This window comes from Eucyclogobius newberryi, unplaced genomic scaffold (genome assembly GCF_026437365.1).
Source record: "Eucyclogobius newberryi isolate DKJ021-1_F unplaced genomic scaffold, fEucNew1.0.hap1 SCAF_1, whole genome shotgun sequence".
NCBI lineage: Eukaryota > Metazoa > Chordata > Actinopteri > Gobiiformes > Gobiidae > Eucyclogobius > Eucyclogobius newberryi.
In genome coordinates, this window is record NW_027315723.1 from 48,844,685 (window position 1) to 48,864,716 (window position 20,032).

Below are 20,032 nucleotides of genomic sequence, written 5' to 3' on the forward strand. Positions count from 1 at the left end.
ACTGTAGTTTATATAATCCATATAAATCAAACACATTGAAATTATTACAGCATTTTACATTGAACATAAACAGAAACGACAGGGAAGCAGAACTCGTCAATACACTAAACCGGACTTTAGCTCCCGCCACTGCGCTCCACTCTGATTGGCTGTTCCATTTGCCCGGGGCCGCTGAGTTCCGTGTCCCGGGCGCTGACTCTTCCACTCCGTGTTTTGCACTGCACCGGGCTAAGAGACGCTTTCATTGTGGCTAAAACTTAAACCTTCAGTCGGGTTTTTGATGCTTAAGGTGTCCCGGGGTCACTTTGGGCACGTTCGCACTCGGAGAGCATGTCTTTGGGGGCAGAATTGGAGCTGTGCAGCGAGGAGGCGTTCACCCGGTGCTTCCCTCTGCACCGCGCCTGCCGGGATGGGGATGTAGCCGGGTTGCTCGCTCTGCTCCGGCGGCTCTCGGACCACGCAACCCCCGCTGGGCACCTGAGCACAGAGGACTGCCACTACGGATGGACCCCTCTGCACTGGGCTGCGCACTATGGCCAAGTAAGCTAGTATTGTTGTTATTATTTTGAAGTGCATTATAAAGTGTTTGAAGCACGCTGTCTGGTGCGCTTTACGTCGGAAGTAACATTTATTTTAGGTTAAGTCTAAAGTTGGAGAGAAGTTGACCCTCAAAACACGTGTTTATTAGTTTATAGTTTACTTTTTGAAGACATAGCACTGTATAAATGAAATTAATACTGTACAATAATGTCCAATTCATAAAAATAGGTTGCGGCTTTGTATTGGTTGCCGTGTAGCCAATGGGATTTCAGGAGCCGAAGTACATCCCGGAAGGCATAAATTCAAATACGTTTATGTTTACACTCTATTTTTTTCGTTTATAACATGTGACTATACGTTTTTAAGAGTCCGTTTGACATAGTCTTATTTTTACAACCCCCTGTTTCCATGGAATATAATATACTATAATTTACCACGCCACCAGTCTTGTAATGAATACTTTGACAATGTAATTATTTGGTCACAAAATGCTGAATACTTCAAATGTATTTTGTAACCTAATCTGGTTCATCAGAGTAATACTTTCACATTCAGTTACATTATGGTGTAAAAAATGTAACATAAAATTTAAATGTTCTGTATTTATTTATCACTGATTACAGTCAACATATGAGCCGTCCACTACTAAATGACATGATCAAATACTGCAGTGTATTCCTTTGATTTTAGACAAGTAACTTGTTGTGGAAAGATGACAGATAAATAAGGCAGAATAGAACCAAGTTGTCTTGCTCAAATGTGGATCTTTATTTTAGCCGTGCACAGCCAAAAAAGCTTTCCCTGATAGAGTCTTCTTTCCCTCCCTGGTCTAACTGAATGACTCTCAAACAAAGTCCAGCTTAAAAAGGCACAACAGTCAGAACATGATGTCAGAATGACCCTCCATGTACATGGATAGTATCTTTATGGCAGGGGACTCCGTCCTTCACCTAAGCCAGTGTCAACTGACCAAGGCGCAGGTCAAAGGTCACTAAGCTGACCATGTTGGAACAATCAAAGCTGTTGAAACAATCAAACATCTTATGTAACTCATTTACTTAACATCACAACAACTAAATTAACTGACATTTTTCCATTACGCTGTATTCTGAATACCATGAAATGTAGGGTAACTGTACCAGAACACAATCACTTAAAATGTGTATTCTGACTATGTATTTTCGGTAGGATACGTGTATTTATTTACTGTCCAACCGTCTACAGTCGGAGCTCTCTGACAGAAGCACGTGTCTTCATTCTATAATCCAATAACAGGTGAAAGACAAATGCTTTAAAGTGTGAGAAAAGTGTAACTTGTACTTTGGGCATCTTCCATGAAATGCAGACCCAGTGTTGTTCTTGAACCTGTGTCGTGTTCTCAGCTGGAGTGTGTGATGCTGCTGGTGCAGATGGGCTGTGAGGTCAACACAGCCAGCAGCCGCTTCGACCAGACCCCCACCCACACCGCTGCGTTTGGGGGCCACTCTCACTGTGTGGTGTGGCTCACTCAGGCTGGAGCCGACGTCAACAGACAGGTCTGCTCAAGCATCTCAAGCTAACACTATTTAACCTTTGGGTTGTTTTTCAGACATAATATCAGTGGGTACATAACGTACTTACATAATAATCAGACAACTCAATAATTAGATCTGATTTTTGGTGTGTGTTTACGAGATGAATTTGATCATCAAAAACAGCCTGCGACATAATTGTTGTATTTGCAAAACAAAGTACAATGAATTTAAAATATTAAATCTTAACTTTTTCTTTTTCATATTTGTAATTTTGTCACATTCGTTTGACAATTTTGCAGCGTTTTCCTTGTCATCAACACGTGCACAAGTGTGAACAACGACAACGAAATCAGATTACTCAGATGCACGCCAAAATCTGATTATTATTTATTGGATTACTGGACTTTTTCAAATACGGCAATTTTAATGGTATGCAAACTGTAAAATCTGGTGTGAGTAATTATGATTTTGCTTTTGACATATTATTTAATAATCTTTTAACTAATACCTCATTATAATCAGATGTTGAGTGCTGCTTACAGGACATTTCAATAATTAGTGTGTTCTGGGCAGTGTGTGGTCATAAAAGGCATTGTATTAAGTATTGTAAATTAACAGCAAAAACAATAATCTAATAGTTTCATAGAAAGAGAAAGGACATTTCTTTTGCTCGTGTATATATATATATATATATATATATATATATATATATATATATATATATATATATATATATATATATATATATATATATATATATATATATATATATATATATATATATATATATATATATATATATATATATATATATATATATATATATATATATATATATATATATATATATATATAAATAAATAACCTAAATGAAGATTCTGTCTCTCGTGTGCAGGACCTGACCGGGGAGGCTCCCATCCACAAGGCGGCGCGCACGGGCAGTCTGGAGTGTATCCAGGTGCTGCTTGTCGCTGGAGCCAAACCACAGTACGTACTCTTCTGCCCCAAACCAGCTTCCACCGCTCTCATTTAGACATGTTTCATACAGGCAGTTTATGTCCCTGAATACCATTTGTCAAGCACTTCTTATTAAAGGACTTGGCAGTATTTTATATTTGTAAATTTTAGCTGTAAAGGCTTAATTGTTAAGTCAATTGTGTAATTGTTTGTCAGAGTCTAAGAAACTGAAAAGTTCATGCTATAGCCCTCCCAATCTTTAAAAAAATGTTGTTTTAAAATGGAAAAACATTTTTGAAAGTAGCAGTACACAGTAGCAGTAATGTTTATGTCTCAGTATCAGTATTTATGTCTTTCTGTGCCATTGAGCAAACCAAATACTACAGCAACTTGATTAAAAACATCCCTTTGTCCATGTGTCTCTGATAGGAAAATCGTGCCCTGCTGGTTGTGATGTTGTACTGCTAATGTTGCGAACATGATTTTGTCGGTTGTAGCCACAGAGAGGGAGGAGGTGTGCTTCTCTAACTCATCTGGCTCAGGCCCAGGTACTGACTGTGGGGGCCGCCATCATACAGCTGCATGCATAGACCACCACTGTCCTATTCTGTTCTGCTCGTGTGCACAAAGTCACTGGATCGGATTTAATTTACCTTTAGTTCCATTACGTTCAGTGGCAGGAAACAGGCTTCCTTCTCTAGATGTCAGACGTGCCTCAAATGAAGTCACAAGAACAGACCATTAGGGGGCAGCAAACATCTAAACCAGGGGTGTCAAACTCATTTTGGGCCAGGTCGTGGGCCAGGTCGTGGGCCAAACATAATGTAAAAAAAATAAAACAATAACAAATATAAGAAATTAATAGCTTTGTATACCCTAGTAACAGTTATGTGAACACTTTTTCACAAATCTGCAGCAGGTGAAAGACTGAGTCAGGAACAGGAATATGGACTTGGGATATTATTTCTGATATGAAGTGCACAAACTCAATATGAGTTCACTATTTTTATAGTTTAAGCTTAGTCGAGCTTTAGTGACAAATTATTCAAGTAGTGAAACAAATGAGTGCTCACAGCAGCTTTACTCTGTCATGTTAATACTTTATTAGACTCTGACCTGTGTTTTACCTGTTGCCTCTGACCTGTCCAGGTTTTGCACTGGTTTGGATATTTTCCTCACAGAGCTGTCATCACAGAAGTGTGTTTTCTTGTTGTTAGCTCCACATCAGCGCCGCTTTTAGCACAGCTCTAACGTCCACTAAACTCCCCCTTTCTTTATTCCACTTCTCAGCCCTCGGTAGTGCAGGGGAGAGGCGGTGGCTGCAAAGGATTGTGGGACTTGTAGTTCTTTCAATACAAATGCTATATAAAATTAAGAAATTCATTTATTCATTTTCTACCGCTTTTCTCTTTAGGGGTCACGGGTAGCCTATCTCAGTGACTTTGGGCCTTAGGCGGGTTACACCCTGGACAGTGGCCAACTCGTCGCAGGGTTAAAACACAGACACAGATAACCATTCACTCTCACATTCATTCACTAGGGCCAATTTAGAGTTGCCAATTTTGCCTAACACATGCATGTCTTAGGAGGAACCCACGGTAACACGGGGAGAACATACAGACTCCACCCAGAGAGATCATGTGACGTTGGTCTGGCCCAGGAATCGAACCCATGATCTCCTTCTTGTGAGGCAAGAGCGCTAAAAATAAATAAATATAAATATAAATAAATGGAAATGTTCGGCGGGCCGGATTAAAACGTCTGGGGGCCGGATGCGTGTTTGACACCCCTGATCTAAACCAATAGTTGTATAAGCAGCTTGTTTAGGTTATGGCTTTGCACTAAATATGTAACCTTAGTGACATATTTTAGATTTAGAATAACAACTGTGACGTTGACCCAAAAGTCAAATTATACTTAAGGAATGATACTTTAATTATGTGTTTTAAAGTACTCAAACATGTGGTGTTTTTTTCCAGTGTGAGGAACGCTTGTGGTCAGACCGCGGCTGACCTGGCTCAGGCACAGGGCTTCCTCGACTGTGTCCACCTCATGTCCAGCCTCCTGCAGCTCCACAGCGCCCCCTGCGATCTGGGCCAGGGCAGCAGGAAGAGGCTGCTCCTTGGACAAGAACACAGCCAGAAGAAGAGGCCAAGAGCGGACGGTAAGCTTCAAACTGGTGTGGGGAAAGTATTTCTAAATGACTGAGCGCGTTGTTGAAGTGCGTGTTCTCTGCAGATGAGCAGCAGCAGACTGGAGCTCTGGACATCAGCATGGACTGTGCATTTCCCCCAGGTCAGCTGCTCTATCACTGTAACTCTGGACGTAGCTCCAAATTAAATTGCATTGATTATTTATCAGACATATTGCATGTGGTTTTCCCTTTTATATGAGGTTGTTTTTATCTATTTAAATGTGAATAATATGGTACATAATATATGACACTATTTGTTTTTCTGTGTCTTCATTCTCATTTCTACTAAAGGTGCACTGTGGAACTTTTCTGATAGGGAGGTTTGTTCCACAGTTTAGTATTACACTTGAGTGGACTCGCCTCTTCACAGATCTGACATGTAACCTGGCCTGGTAACATCAACTGCTTGTCTCCATGGAGATGCATACATTCATTCATATACTGTCAATTTAGAAGAGTGTTTTTCACCCTTTGAAATGGCTCTGCGCTTTTATTGAACAGATGCCAAATTTACTTTAGGCGCTGGTGAGTGCCAGCTGCCTGTTGCAACGCTCTCTCTCGCTTTCAAACTATTTGTGCTCTATTTGTTGTATTTTTGTAACATTTTTGTACATTCACTTGTACGGCCGGGGCTCGCAGACACGCGCTGGACCCGCTTTGATTCAACTTTATTCCGCTGGATTACTGCGTGTTTTTGTTTTTGAGGACTGTGCAGAAGAAGCTGAGGAGGAAGATCAGGCAGGCGGAAGCCGGCTACAAGAGGAGGATGGAGGAGCAGCTGCAACAGAAAAACATTCAGGGAGTGTGGAGGAGCCTACATCTCAGGTTTCAAAGTTCCCCCTGTCCAGACGGAGGGGGACCTACAGTGGGTGAACTGAATTCTCACTTCCTGAGATTTGATCAATCACCCACCCCTCTGCACAGCTGCATGCTCCCTCTTCCACAGCTGGACAATGGCCCACACCTCTTCACACCTCTGCTCCGGCCCATCAGCCCACCACTCCACCCGGACCCACCCATCCCCCCAGCACACGGTCCCCCTGCCATCCACTGACTGTCACAGCAGCACAGGTGAGGAGTGAGCTGAAGAGGATTAAAGTGAGGAAGGCAGCAGGACCTGACGGCATCAGCCCCAGGCTCCTTAAGTCCTGCGCAGATGAACTGTGTGGAGTTATGGAGCATGTCTTCAACATGAGCCTGAAGCTGAGGGTGGTACCACAGGTCTGGAAGACCTCCTGTCTGGTACCTGTGCCTAAGACACCGCGCCCCAAAGACCTCAATAGCTTCAGGCCAGTGGCCCTCACGTCCCATCTGATGAAGACACTGGAGCGGCTGGTCCTGGACCACCTCAGCTTCACCACGAGCCCAGCCATGGACCCGCTGCTGGCACACTGGCCTGGCATCGGAGTGGAGGACGCCGTCATCTCCCTGCTGCACCGCTCTCTCTCTCACCTGGAGAAGCCTGGCAGCTCTGTGAGGATCCTGTTCTTTGATCTTTCCAGTGCCTTCAACACCATCAGCTCCTGAGGGACAAGCTGGAGACGGCTGGTGTGGAGTACGACCTGCAGAGTGGATCCTGGACTACCTCACAGACCGACCTTGGTTTGTGAGAGCACGGGACTGTGTGTCTGACACTCGGACCTGCAGTGTGGGGGCGCCCCAGGGCACTGTCCTCGCGCTCTTTCTCTTCACCCTTTACACTGCAGACCTCAGACACGACACGGACAGCTGTGTCCTGCAGAAGTTCTCTGACAACTCTGCCATCATTGGACTGATCACGGACGACGACGATGCGGAGTACAGAGGACTGGAGCAGGACTTTCATCAACGCGGGAAAGACCAAAGAGAGACTTCCACAGAGTCCACTCTGCTGCCCCCCTCACCAGTGAACATCCAGGGAAGGGACATTGAGAGAGTGACTCATACAAGTACCTGGGTGTTCATCTGAACCACAAACTGGACTGGACTCATAACACAGACGCACTGTACAGGAAGAGCCAGAGTCGGTTCTACCTCCTGAGGAGACTCAGGTCTTTTGGAGTGACAGGGCCACTCCTGAAGACCTTCTACGACTCTGTGGTGGCATCAGCTCCTGTAGGTGTGGCCTGCTGGAGCAGCAGCATCACAGAGAGGGAGAGGAGGAGGCTGGACAAAGCTCCGTCCTGGGCTGTGCTCTGGACTCGGTGCAGGAGGTGGGGGACAGAAGGGTCCCGGCTAAACTCGCATCTATGCTGGACCATGAGTGTCGCCCCCTGCAGGACACTCTGTCCGCTCTGGAGAGCAGCTCCAGTGACAGACTGATCCACCCTCGATGTGTGAAGGAGACGTTTCACAGGTCTTTACAACAAACACTGTTAGCCCTGAACATGTGTATACTGTCATACCCATGTGCAATTCTGTCATATTCATGTGCAATACTCTGACATAATGTCAATCATATTGGTGCAATATTCTCCGTCCATATAACAGCTGTAAATAAGTTACTATTATTTTCTTTTCTTTTTTTCTTCTTTTTTTAAGAATATAAGAGGTTTAAAGAGTTTTTTTTAACAAGAGCTTTCTATTAAGAGTGTTTTTTTTTTAAGTTTTCTATAAGTTATCTGTTCTTTTACTTCTGTACCTACTTTGTGTTGCAACACTGGAATGTCCCCATTGTGTGGACAAATAAAGGCTTATTTTATCCTATCTTTTTTTTCTACAGTTTTGATCTTCTATTTCTCTAATTGTATTGCTGTTATTTATTTAGTCCTAGTTCCATTTGTTTGAAATGATGAAAACAAATGGAACTGAACTGACTTTTACTATTATGTGCAGCACTTGTTTATAAAATGTGCTTAATAAAGTTACGATGTAGAAACTGTAGAAACCATAGGCTCCAATTGGAAAAGGAGGAGTAAATAACCGTGGCAGCCGTACATCGAGCACACTAGTGTTTCCTCAGACAATGGTTGACATTCTAGGGATTGGAAGATTCCAGGCAGAGACCCCTCGAGCCTCCACCAGAGAAGTTACAATCTGTAATATTTAAGTAATATTGAGATATTTGCTCAATCCACAGATGGGACGGCAGCCTTCACCCCTGAGACCCCAAAGCCCACCTCCTCAGGCTCCACGTGGGCCCAGGATGGAGCGGAGAGGTGCGGCTCCCTGCACCTGAGCGGCAGTCCTGAGAGCTGGGGGTCCGAGCGGCTGGGCCACTGGGAGCTGAGGGGCGGGGACGAGGGCGGGGCCGAGCTGCTCTACGGACACTACCACGGCTTTGGAGACACGGCGGAGGAGCTAACGGTTTTCCCACAGGCGGATCACACGGCTGTGGTCACATGACGATGGGGAAAAGGGGGTCTTGCAGTTACAATCGTCCAAAAAGCTTTCCATAAGGTTCACTTTTAGAGGTCTCGTTTTCATAGCTAGCATCTACTGGAGTTTGTGTGGCATAGGTTTTTCTAAAGAACTAAAGCAGCTTAAACAAACGTGCAGTCATAATATGTGTGAATATGAGTCGGGGTCAGTTCTGTGGAGCCTTTGAAACAAACACATTGGAAACTCTGCAGTTCAGATCAAGGCGGTTTTGTCCAGCGTAAACCCCCAGATCTCAGCCTGGTTCACATTTGCATATCTTAGGATTTACTGGACAAATACTGACAGAAATATTGACCCCACTATATGATCGTTTTCCACTTTATCTACAGATATATATTGCATTAATTATCACAAATTATACTTTTTGTGAAGCTCCTATACAGTCCGGGAAATTATATTTGTATTTGAAAAGCAAACTGACAATTCTATCCTGACAATCCCAAACGCTACTTCTTTAGATCAGATTCAGATGCTGTCGATGTGATGTTGACTCCATTCCAGAGTCTGAAACATTCTGATGACGCAGCGTTTAAAGGGTCTTCACATGGTCCCGTCTCGAGCCACGTCTGCTTTGAGCGAAATGCAGTGTTCATTTAAATTTTCTGTACAATCTTCAATCTATCTTCAGGCATTCAAAAGAAGATAAATATTTAGCCCTCAGATGATTTGATTAATATTGACAATTGATTGATGACAATTCAAAATGTAAAAAGTAAGAAAAGGGAATAAATGTGACATGCATTAGCTGTTCCGACCATATGAATGTTGAGAACGTATTAATCTGTTCGTTTCTTAAATGTAGCCACGGTTTTTCAATCAAATTGGTCCTCAAAGCACTTTGCAAACTGACTGTACTGTACTGTACTGTACTGTACTGTACTGTACTTGACAAGGGGAAAATGCTTATTTTGAAATGTTCTGTCTGGATACTTTGGTCTAATATTTTGTACTTCTTTTCTGAACACATTAATGATGCTTCTGCTGCCACACTAACTGTTATGACATGTATATGAATATGACAGTTTGCACTATATTGACAGCTTTAGCATATTTAGATATATTGTACTTCTAAGCAGCTTCACACATTTGTATTCGATGATTCTGGTTTGGAGGTGCTGACGACGACTAAGCCAATGTTTTCCAATTTGTATTTCTGTACTTTGTAGCCGTTTGTACCAGTTTGTATATTAAAACAACTCTGTATTCAGTTTTCTAAAAAGTTTAACTTGCCTTTTTTTTTTTTTTTTTAACCCAAGGACATTTAAGACAAACTTTTGAGTTAATGCTCCACAAAATGGCATAAAACGTATCAAGCAGGTCCCTCCAGCAGGAAACAGAATGCCCCTTAAAACTGGACACTAGAGCTTGAACCCGAAGGACCAGTTGTGGACACTTCAGTGCTGACAGTAGCACTTCTTCCACCACTGAACTCAGTTATTTCCTAAAGTAAAAGTATCAGATAAAAATTATAAGGTTTTGAAGTACCTGTTTGAAAATGTAATGTAGAAAGTAAAAGTATTGCACATAGGTTTTGAAAAATTAAAAGCCTTAAATGTAATTTTTCTTGTGATATTTTGGTAGATTTTTATTTGCTCAAAGCTTGAACTTAAAAATGTCACCACAAACCATATTCAAAGTTTCTCAAAAATCTTAATGGAGTAGAAAGTACCCACTCTCAAATTTAAAAAAAAGTATAAATTATCCACAGTAAAATGCACTTCTATCATGCCATCTGTATTTTACTCAAGCACATTTCTTATAATTTACTTTTCACTGACGTTTACTAAAAATACATGCCCAGCAAAAGCCATTTAAAGAAATCATGAGTTCATAAGTTTATTAAATAATTTGACCATATTCACAGAGCTCCTAAATCATTCACATTAAAAGTCTGTCTCTTTAGAATAAACCGTTGATAAAAGTCCATGGCGCGGTCATGTTTTGACCCGGTCCAGTTTGAGGGTCTTCTGCAGACAGGCGATGCTGGCGTCCAGAGCTGCCAGACCGTCCCTGAACGCAGCCTCGTCCCTCGTGTTGAAGCTGGACTCTGATTGGACGCTCCAGTCGCTGATCACAGAGTCCACGTCGTGCTCGGGCCCCTTGTGTCGGGCTCCTGGGGGCTGTGTGGCTCCGGGGGGCTCTAGAGACAGGAGGTACTGGGCGATGTGCTCTTTGGCGGGCCCTGGTGGACAAACGGGCTGAGTGTCTGGCACGAGCGCTGACGAATCCAAATTGACAATTATTCTGAAAGCAACAAAGCAGAAGAAATGTGAGCGAGAATCAAAAATGAGATATTCAGAGATTGGAGGAAAGAGCCAGAAATAATGTTTTACAGTAACTACAGTGGCTTGCAAAAGTATTTGTTCTCCTGGAACTTTTCCAGCTTTTCATCACGTCACGACCACAAACTTTCATATATAACTTTGGCATCCATTCTGAACACACAAAGTGCAGTGTTCAGGGTCAATACTTGGAACTGCATTTCCCTGTAATTACAGCTGCTTTGGGGGTTTGTCTCGACAGCTTTGCTCACCTACAAACTGACATGTTTGCAGTTTCAGTCTGTCAGATTTGATGGAGAGCGTTTGTGTTTTCAGATTTTCTACAGATTCTAGATTGGATTTAGGTCTGGACTTTGACTGGGCCGTTCTAACACAAGACTATGTTTAGTTTTAAGCCATTCCATTGTAGCGCTGGCTTCATGTTCAGGGTCGTTGTCCTGCTGAAGGTGAAGTCTGAAGTCTTCTTCTGACAGTTTTCATCTAAGATTGCCCTGTATTTGTCTCCATCATCTTCTCATCAGCTCTGAGCAGCTTCTCAGTCCCTGCTGAAGAAAAGCAGCTCCACAGCCTGACGTCACCACCATGTTTGACAGAGGATGGTGTGTTCAGAGTCATGTGACCTGTTAGATTTACGGGGAACAGGAATTCTTATGACTGTTTTCAACAAGGGCTTCTTCTTGCCGCTCTTGCATAAAAGCCAGTGCACAACTAATAATTGTCCTGTGGACAGATTCTGTGTCCACCTGAGCTGTGGATCTCTGCAGCTCCTCCAAAGTTCCCATGGGCCTCTAGGCTGCATCTCTGATCAGTGTTGTCCTTGTCCTTACATGTAAGTTTTGGTGGACGGCCGTAGGCAACAGCTCCCCAACATTCTCTTAAAACACTTCAGTGGCCTTCACAGAACCGCTGCATTTATACTGAGATTAGATTACACAGGCAACTTCTGACAGCAGCTGGTTGCACTCCGGGAAAACTGTGCCACTTTGTGTTGCCGTTTCACAGAAAAATGCCTTTGCAATTTATTTAAGTTTGCAAAAGGTCCAGGGGTGCAAGCCACTGTATTTATTTCATTAGAAATAGAGTAAATGTGCATTATTCCATGTGTACATGTACATCAGAAATGTCAGGTTAAGAACATCTCAAGTAAAGCTCCCCAATAGTGAATGTGTAAAATACATTTCCTGGGTCATTGTCCTTCTCGCAGGACAATGATCCAACCGTCTAGACTGGGAGTCTCTCAAGCAACAACTACCAGCAACTATGTTTTTAAAGAGGTTTTCAGCTTCTGGTTAAAATGCTTTCCACTTTTGTTTGAATGATTTCTTATTTGTTAAAAAGTGGTCTTTAACATGCAAAAGTCCGGTCCTGGAGTGTTTATTCCTTGTCATAGAAACCAAGTTGAATAAGACTTTCTGTCAGTCCTTTTTCACTCATGTTCTTTCTGGCATTGTTATTTTATATGATGCATTTGTCACCCGCTCTCCACCATTTCCTTACCTCCGGAGCGCCTCTACCTCCTGCTCCTTCTGCTGAACCGTTCCCTCCAGTCTGAACTTGTCCTGTAGGGTCCCTCTCAGCCGGCCCCGAGTGCTCTCCAGCTCTGTTCATTATTACACATGTAGTTAAGAATCAGGACCCAGTGAGCAGTGCATCTACTGTGTGTCTCCACCTGTTTTAAGGGCCATGTTCTCCTCCTCTCTGCTCTGGAGTCTGCTCTGCGTCTCCAGGAGGCTTTCCCGGGTGTTAGTCAGCTCCTTCTCTGTCACACCGAGCCGCTCCTTTAAACTGACAACTGATTACGAGCATTAGAGAGTCATTACGAACCTCGTAAATGTGCATAAAACTGTGCTTTGGGAATCGTACCTTGTGAGTTCAGGAGCTGCAGCGTCGCCTCTTGGTCCTGCAGTCGCTGATTCCAAACGTTCACCTGCCTGAAACGCACCAGGCCATTATAAACTGTGGCCTCACGGCAACAAATCTATTGAAATCATTGTTATTTTAGATTAGATGTATCAAAGGCTGGAGAATTCAAATGTTGAAATGATAACCCCTTTTACCATGAAAAAAAAAAACGTAGATATAAATATAAGGTAACCAGAATAATTGGTCCTTTGTCTACCTATTAAAGTGCCAGTAGACCTAAATATTGGAAAGATACGTTATTCAAATGTCTGCACTTGACACGGAATTGTGAAACATGAGAAAAACTAATTAGAAAACTTAAACTAGACTTAAACTATCAGAGCATCAGACTGAAACATGCTATGGTGTTACCTCTGTAGCTGCACCTCTGTATTCTCGCCCTGGCTCCTGCTCGTACTCGGGGCCCGGCTCCTGCTGGTTTCAGAGCCTAGAGCTGTCAACGCGGTCTGCTCCAGCAAATGCAGGTACGTCTGAGCAGAGTTTCCTACAGAAGACATCACAACTTCAAAAAGAGTGGATCTGAAATGGCACTGTTATTTTATTTACCTTTAAATAAATCTTATAATCAGACTTAAATTACGAAGAATATGTTTTTGTGTCTTTATTTAAACCAGGGGTGCCAAAAGTGGGGCTTGAAGAGGAGCTGGGATGTATTAGGAGTATCTATTTTATTATATTTTGTGCTGAATATTTGTAAAGGACCACATCACGTCTACTCCCCTAAAAAAATGTTAATAAAAGACCATTTGATCATAATCTCTTTGCAAATAAATGTTTAAAATGTAACACAAAATTGGGTTACCAGAGTTGATTTCAATGACGTTCACACAATGTGTCCATAACTGAGGCGTCTAAATACTATGCAACACAGAAACAGAAGCCTTACCATGTCCAACCATCAGAGTTCTCAGCTCTCCCAACAGGCCTTGCACCCTTCTCATTTTACCCTCCGCCTCTGCCCCCTGTGCCCCCTCTGCCTCCGCCTCTGCCTGTGCCCCCTCTGCCTGTGCCCCCTTCGCCTCTGCCTGAGCCCCCTCTCTCTCCACGGAGACGTCCACTGGCCCCTGGTCCCTCTCCGGCACACAGTCCAGAGCAGCGAGGGCCTGAGCGGGGGCCAGAGGAGGGCAGCGCGGGGGTCGGGGGCTGGAGAGTTTGGACGGGGTTTTCAGGAGGCACGCTTTCCTCACAGGGGGGTGGAGCTTGATGCCGCTGTGGGGAGGGGCGGGGCTACGCTGGGGGGTGGTCGTCGAGGGATTGGCGGAGGATTTCCTGCGGACAACCTGAGCACTCAAAGGGTTTGAACCTGAAAGAGGAAAAAGAATCACGGAAAGAGATGCCGGTTATCTGACATTATTTGTGTCATTTTCCACACAAAAGATGAATCTGTTTTTAATAAAGCACATGTTTGTATGTTTCTCCCTGTGTCTGGGTGGGTTTTCCCCACATAAATCCTTCAGCTATGGTCAAAGCCTAGCACATGACCTGGAGAAGGACCCCTGGACTGCTCCTGACAGGTTTCCCCAGCACCTTTGAGGGATGTGTTAAATGCAAAGAACAATAAAGTACCTTAAACTTAACAGTAAAGTGGTGGCTCTAGTCTGTGTGGCTGACGATGTGTTAAAGCAGTGTTTTTAAACTTTTGGGTTGACAAGATACCACGGCACATCACCCATTAAACCAATACCAAAATCAGACCTTTTAGTACACAAACAATCAGTACACAGTGTGGCGAATGACGTCTGGTTCTTTAAATTTAGTCATGGTGATTGTTTTGTCTGTTTTTGGTACAGAAGTTTGCTCAGGACAATCTAAAAAGGTAAATAATTAAATAAAGTCTCAACGTCACACTGGGAAATATTTGAATTCTGACCCGACTTGGAGAGCGACCTCCTGATGGCCTTCTTCCCAGTAGGAGTGTGAGGGCGACTTTTAGGCACCGCATCCTTCACTGCTCTGACCTGCTTTGGGGCCCCACCTATGACACAGACACAAACCAGTTCACTGTTTGTGAAGGACAAGAGTTCTCCACACTCACGATTACATTTCTAACAGCCTGTTGCACCTTGGTTTTCACACTGGAGGAGGTCAGTGAGGAGAGCAGCACAGCGGTCCAGGCCTTTGTGGAGAGTGGCCACCTGAAGTTCCAAAGGGTCACAGACAGTTTAGTTATTGAAATGCATTTACTGCTGGTTACATTGCTTTTTCTACACTAGTTTGCTTTAGTTTTTTGTTACAGGAGGTTTAGTTTTGCAAAGCACAATGTCGATTTTGATGCTGGACATACAGTAACCATGTTTTTATAAGTTGAGCATAAAATGATTGAACAGTCGCACCTGATTTTCTGAGTCTGTGGAGTACAGGGAGTATGCAGGCTGTGGTCTGGACCTGGGTGATCTTCTGAAGGAGGAAAAACAAAACAATGTATACAAAAAAAAGTTAGGCTGAACTGAACAGAAAGACTGGTATGAAGTCAGCTTTTACAACATTCTAACTTTTAAATGGATTAAAACTGCTCTTAAACTAGCACTTTGGAGCAGATTGTAGAGAATATCTAACCAAAGGCATCAGTGTGAGCAGATGCCTCACCTGGTCCCGTCTGCTCCCGTCAGCCGGCCTGAAGTCAACATCTTTGCAAAACACATTTCGATCAGTAAGTCAAGCACAAACGGTTCATTAGACCAGTTTTAATCAGTGTGATCGTCACTTACTTTACTCCTGACGGTGGCTCTGGTTCCAAACATGGCCCCACTTGTTCAGGCCCAAAGCTAAAGCTCGTTTGTTTTCGCTGGTTCCACGGGCTGAACTGCAAGACTCGGTTTCGATGTTTTCTGTCAAATTTGTGGACGTCTCCCACACGACTGAAGAAGAAATGACGTTTCAAAACAGGAACAAGATTTATCACAGACCAATCAGCGAAGAGCTTTGAGCCAAGACACACCCAGATGGGGCGGTACCATGGGCAGTACAGATCGTTTGTCTGACCAGCCATTGCCCTCACATTTGAACAGAATGTGGGATATGGAACCATGGCTGGTCAGGCAAACTGATTTATTTTTAATTATTTGAATTAGTTCTCTTTTTAAATAAGACATTTAAATAAAGACATTGTTAAACAGTTGAGATTTATTTTCACATCTCAAAACAAAAATACTTAGATGTGTACATTAAATGTCACGTTTATCCAACATGCAGCATCTAAAATTCAAGACAAACAAACTAAAATAAACTTTCCACAAAGACTTTCCAATGGCTTGTAGAAAAACACCCTTCAAACTCAACTGGGCGATACTGTTTTGTATAAAGTCGGCACTATTAAAACATGGCTGGAGTCTAGCCCCAGTCCTCCTCCTCCTCCACACTCTGAGCTGCAGGCTGACCACCGCTGCTGCTTCTCTGGGCGCTCTAGGGACACACAAGGACTGAGTCAGATCAAACTCACAATTTTGAAATGTGACAATTCATTTTCTATACCTTCCTCGAGTCCGTGGCACCAAAGCCCCCCAGAGCGGGTCCTGCAGAGCCAGGACCACCAAAAGCCTTCTCCTCTAACCACGACGGGACCTCCTGCTGGGCCTGTGTGCCCAGATACAACACATGACCACTGTGACACAATGAACTCTAAAAGAGGATTTGCAGGAGCACAAACCTTGGAGAGGATGGAGATGAGAGAGCGGGCCAGTTGACTATCATTGTCTGGGTCAAAGAAGGACACTGCCCGGCCAATGTTCCCACAGCGGCCAGTCCTCCCAATGCGGTGGACATATTCATCTACGTTATTGGGCAGGTCAAAGTTGATCACGTGCTGCACATCTGGGATGTCCAGACCTCGAGCAGCCACTGATGTGGCCACCAGGATAGGACACTTCCCAAAGCGGAAGTCTGCGAGGGCCTGCTCTCGCTCCCGCTGCTCCCGGTCTCTGGAGAAAGACAAGACGGCACCATAAATGATATACACAGTAAATACTATTCTACTCACCCGTGAATACTGGTGGTTGGGAACTTTTCCTGACACAGAAAGGCAGCAATGAAATCTGCTTGTCTCTTTGTCTCCACAAAGACCATGGTGCGTTCAGTTCCTAAAGCATAACAAATTAGCACTTGATGATTTAAAAAGAAGAAAATTATGTTCATTACCCGTCACTTTAAGAGCATCTAGAAGTTTTTCCCTTTTTTCAAACTTTGTGACCTCAACAAATTCTTGATGGACATCAGAACATGCTCCACCCACTATTCCCACAGCCAGAAATAAGTAGTCTGTTTTGAGGAAGTCTGCTGCCAGCCTGAAAGACATATACATGGCATCAGAGTTGCTCAGAGCGCCCACAGACAGCAATATTTATAAAAATACTTCTGGATATCCTCGGGGTACGTGGCGCTGAACATCAGAGTCTGCCTGTTCTCTTTAGTGGGCATTCCCGGGGAGCCCACCAGACGCCGCATGTCCGGCTCAAAGCCCATATCCAACATTCTGTCAGCCTCATCCAATACCAAATACCGTAGTTTTGACAGGCCAACCTGAGAAACACATCTGCTCAGAACAGCAGCACCGCTGTAGCTAAACTGTTTGAATCTTTGGACATCTGACATGCCCCATACGTCTGTATAAGTTACCTTTCCCCTGTTGATCACATCTAACAGTCTTCCTGGCGTTCCACAAATGATATTACATCCCCTGCACAGGTCTCTGATCTGGTGTCCAGTGTTTACTCCTCCGTACACCACTACAGGCCGGACACAGGTCCTGAAAAGCAAAAAGAAAACATTTCACTTTTAGTATACAATGTAACAGAGTTAATTTTTTTTTGTTCATGCCAATACTACAGATAGATGGTACCTACCCGTGGGCAAACTTCCTAGCCTCGAGGTAGGTCTGGTTGATGAGCTCTCTGGTGGGGGCTACTATGATGGCCTCAGGCTCCTGTAGCTCACTGAATTGACTGGCTGCTACTCCATCTGCCATGAGTTGCTGCAGGATGGGCAGAAGGAACGCCGCCTGGACACAATTCAACAATGAATACCAGCTCCAGTATAGACTATGGCTTAAAACGACACTCACCGTTTTCCCTGAGCCGGTCTGAGCACAAGCCATCAGGTCTCTGCCGCTTGAGATGATGGGGATGCCATGTTTCTGAACAGGTGTGGGCTTCACATAACCAGATTTACTCACATTTCTCTTTAAAGATTCACAGAGCGCAGCCTCTTCGAAACTCTGAAACACATTTAGACAATGTTTAGAGGGATTCAGTCATTGTTGCATGATTAGCACAGACATTAACTCACCATGATTGCCTGAGGGGGGTTGGCTCCTCCAATCTCAACCATGATCTCATCGTACTTGTCAAAGTTGATTCCAGACTTATAATGAGAAAAAATAGTCTCCTCATCCTCGGGGAGGCTGGGGGGTATATAGGTAACCCTTGGTCCTGCCACAAAATAGTTCCATTTATTTTCCCAAACAAAAACATACATACATCTTGAATCCCGTGTCTAAGGACTCACTTTCTTCATCGCCTGCATCATTCTTCTCACCTCCTGCAGAGAAAGTTAGATTCAAGTTTACCCAGAATTAGATCAAAATTAACTTATTAGTATACCATCAGGTGAAAAGGTTTCCTCGTCATTTCCCCTGTAACCTGCAAAGCACACGTTCAGTATCAGATTAAATTCAATTTAATACAGAAACTACTTACCACCTCGGCCACCTCGCTCACCACCTTAAGAGACAGACATTTGACATTATGTGAACAGTTAAAACAGGAAGGGTTTCACTTTGAACAAGACTACCTGAGCTAAAGCCTCCACGACTCCCTCTGCCCCCTCGTCCTCTGCTTCCTCCGCTGAAGCCTGTTCAAATACACACTTAGAACATCTAATCCATGTGCTGATGAGCAAAAACACTGCATGTGTTACCATTTTCAGAATAGTCTTTATCATCTGAAGAACAAAAAAAGATTAAGTTAAAGAAAAGCAATCCTTGTTTAACAATTACCATTCAAATCACCATTGTCTATCCTGCCAAACCCACAGCCTCGACCTGCTCAAACAGAAAGACAGAAAGTAAATGGTGCTATATTCCCACTTTATCAATATAATGTTACCTCTGCCTCCTCTTCCCCGAAATCCACCTCTGTCACCCCCAGTTTTGTTCCAACCACCATCTGACAAACAAACCCCCCCCAAAAAAAGGGCTAAAAATGTACTTGTGGAACATGGAATTAACTGAATTAACATAGAAAAAGGTTTAGTTGTAGGGCTCAGTTTTAGAAACTGAGTCCAGATGACTACAACTGAACCTTTTTCTACAATGGAACACTCCTGGACGAATGAGGGACTACACCGACATAACTTACCATCAGTATTTCCATTCTCATCCCCATCTGTAAAGTTATTAAATACATTTAGGACAAAAAGGACTTAAGATTACTAGACAAAGAAAAATCAATATAAATTCAGGAATTTATGTACTTTACCATTAAATGATTTGAAGCCACCCCTCCTTCCTCCTCGCCCTAAAAGGGAAATATACATAATGAAGAGTGTATAATTACCAAGGTTTTAATTCACAGCTAGAGGTGGGCGATGGACAAAAAACACCAATGACAGTAAAATAAAATGTCATCTCAAAAGAAGTGTTAAAACATACAGTACAGAAATGCTTCCATACACCCAACTTTTATACAAGAACTTATTTTCTGTATTTCTCAGCTCTATTTGCAGCATTTCTCCTGTAAACAATCCACACAATAAGTAAATGTAGCATATTTTCTAGAACAAAACAATGATCTAAAAATCAATGTACTATGTATTGCCAAAATCAAAAATATACTGTCAAAACCAGATTTAGAGAGACTTATCCATGCGTTTGTCTCCAGTAGATTAGACTACTGTAACGGCCGCTCACTGGCCTCTCCAAACGAGTTGTAAAACATCTGCAGTACATCCAGAACGCTGCTGCTCGGGTCCTGACTAGAACCAGGAAGTATGATCACAGTCCTGTTCTCAGGTCTCTGCACTGGCTCCCTGTGGCTCAGAGAAGAGACTTTAAAGCAGCTCTGCTTGTGTCTCTCCATGGCCTAGCACCAAAGTACATCTTGGATATGTTAGTGCCATATGAACCATCTCGGACTCTGAGGACCTCAGGGACCGGCCTCCTGCTGGTGCCAGAGTAGGACAAAACATGGTGAATCTGCGTTTCAGTTTTATGCAGCTAAAATCTGGAACAGTCTTCCTGAAGATGTGAGACAGGCTTCTACTCTGACAAT

At 43.4% G+C, this 20,032-nt stretch overlaps 3 protein-coding genes and 1 long non-coding RNA gene across 4 annotated transcripts; 1 reads left to right on the top strand and 3 right to left on the bottom strand.

The window, feature by feature from the left end:
- Positions 1 to 232: 232 nt before the first annotated feature.
- LOC140361938 (uncharacterized) lies at positions 233 to 8,567 on the top strand. The gene is made up of 6 exons (XM_072447854.1): positions 233 to 540; positions 1,923 to 2,075; positions 2,950 to 3,041; positions 4,991 to 5,175; positions 5,250 to 5,306; positions 8,264 to 8,567. Exons 1-6 carry the CDS (start codon positions 331 to 333, stop codon positions 8,527 to 8,529), a joined length of 963 nt encoding a protein of 320 aa, XP_072303955.1. The 5' UTR covers positions 233 to 330; the 3' UTR covers positions 8,530 to 8,567.
- A 1,850-nt stretch (positions 8,568 to 10,417) lies between these two features.
- On the bottom strand, positions 10,418 to 15,583 carry LOC140361917 (uncharacterized). The gene is made up of 12 exons (XM_072447832.1): positions 15,479 to 15,583; positions 15,357 to 15,397; positions 15,104 to 15,167; positions 14,833 to 14,905; positions 14,641 to 14,745; positions 13,823 to 14,073; positions 13,657 to 13,741; positions 13,122 to 13,254; positions 12,711 to 12,778; positions 12,517 to 12,639; positions 12,345 to 12,447; positions 10,418 to 10,809 (listed from the first exon to the last, which is right to left on the bottom strand). The coding sequence occupies exons 1-12, from the start codon at positions 15,509 to 15,511 to the stop codon at positions 10,500 to 10,502; spliced, it is 1,389 nt and encodes a 462-aa protein (XP_072303933.1). The 5' UTR covers positions 15,512 to 15,583; the 3' UTR covers positions 10,418 to 10,499.
- Positions 15,584 to 16,235: 652 nt separating this feature from the next.
- Positions 16,236 to 18,288, bottom strand: ddx4 (DEAD (Asp-Glu-Ala-Asp) box polypeptide 4). The gene is made up of 10 exons (XM_072447843.1): positions 18,270 to 18,288; positions 18,051 to 18,193; positions 17,827 to 17,979; positions 17,609 to 17,763; positions 17,382 to 17,511; positions 17,119 to 17,285; positions 16,905 to 17,050; positions 16,747 to 16,846; positions 16,417 to 16,687; positions 16,236 to 16,343 (listed from the first exon to the last, which is right to left on the bottom strand). Exons 2-10 carry the CDS (start codon positions 18,090 to 18,092, stop codon positions 16,236 to 16,238), a joined length of 1,272 nt encoding a protein of 423 aa, XP_072303944.1. The 5' UTR covers positions 18,093 to 18,193; positions 18,270 to 18,288.
- A 578-nt stretch (positions 18,289 to 18,866) lies between these two features.
- On the bottom strand, positions 18,867 to 19,281 carry LOC140361948 (uncharacterized). The gene is made up of 3 exons (XR_011927039.1): positions 19,241 to 19,281; positions 19,121 to 19,147; positions 18,867 to 18,928 (listed from the first exon to the last, which is right to left on the bottom strand). It is a non-coding gene; the product is annotated as an uncharacterized lncRNA (long non-coding RNA).
- Between the last annotated feature and the right edge of the window lie 751 nt (positions 19,282 to 20,032).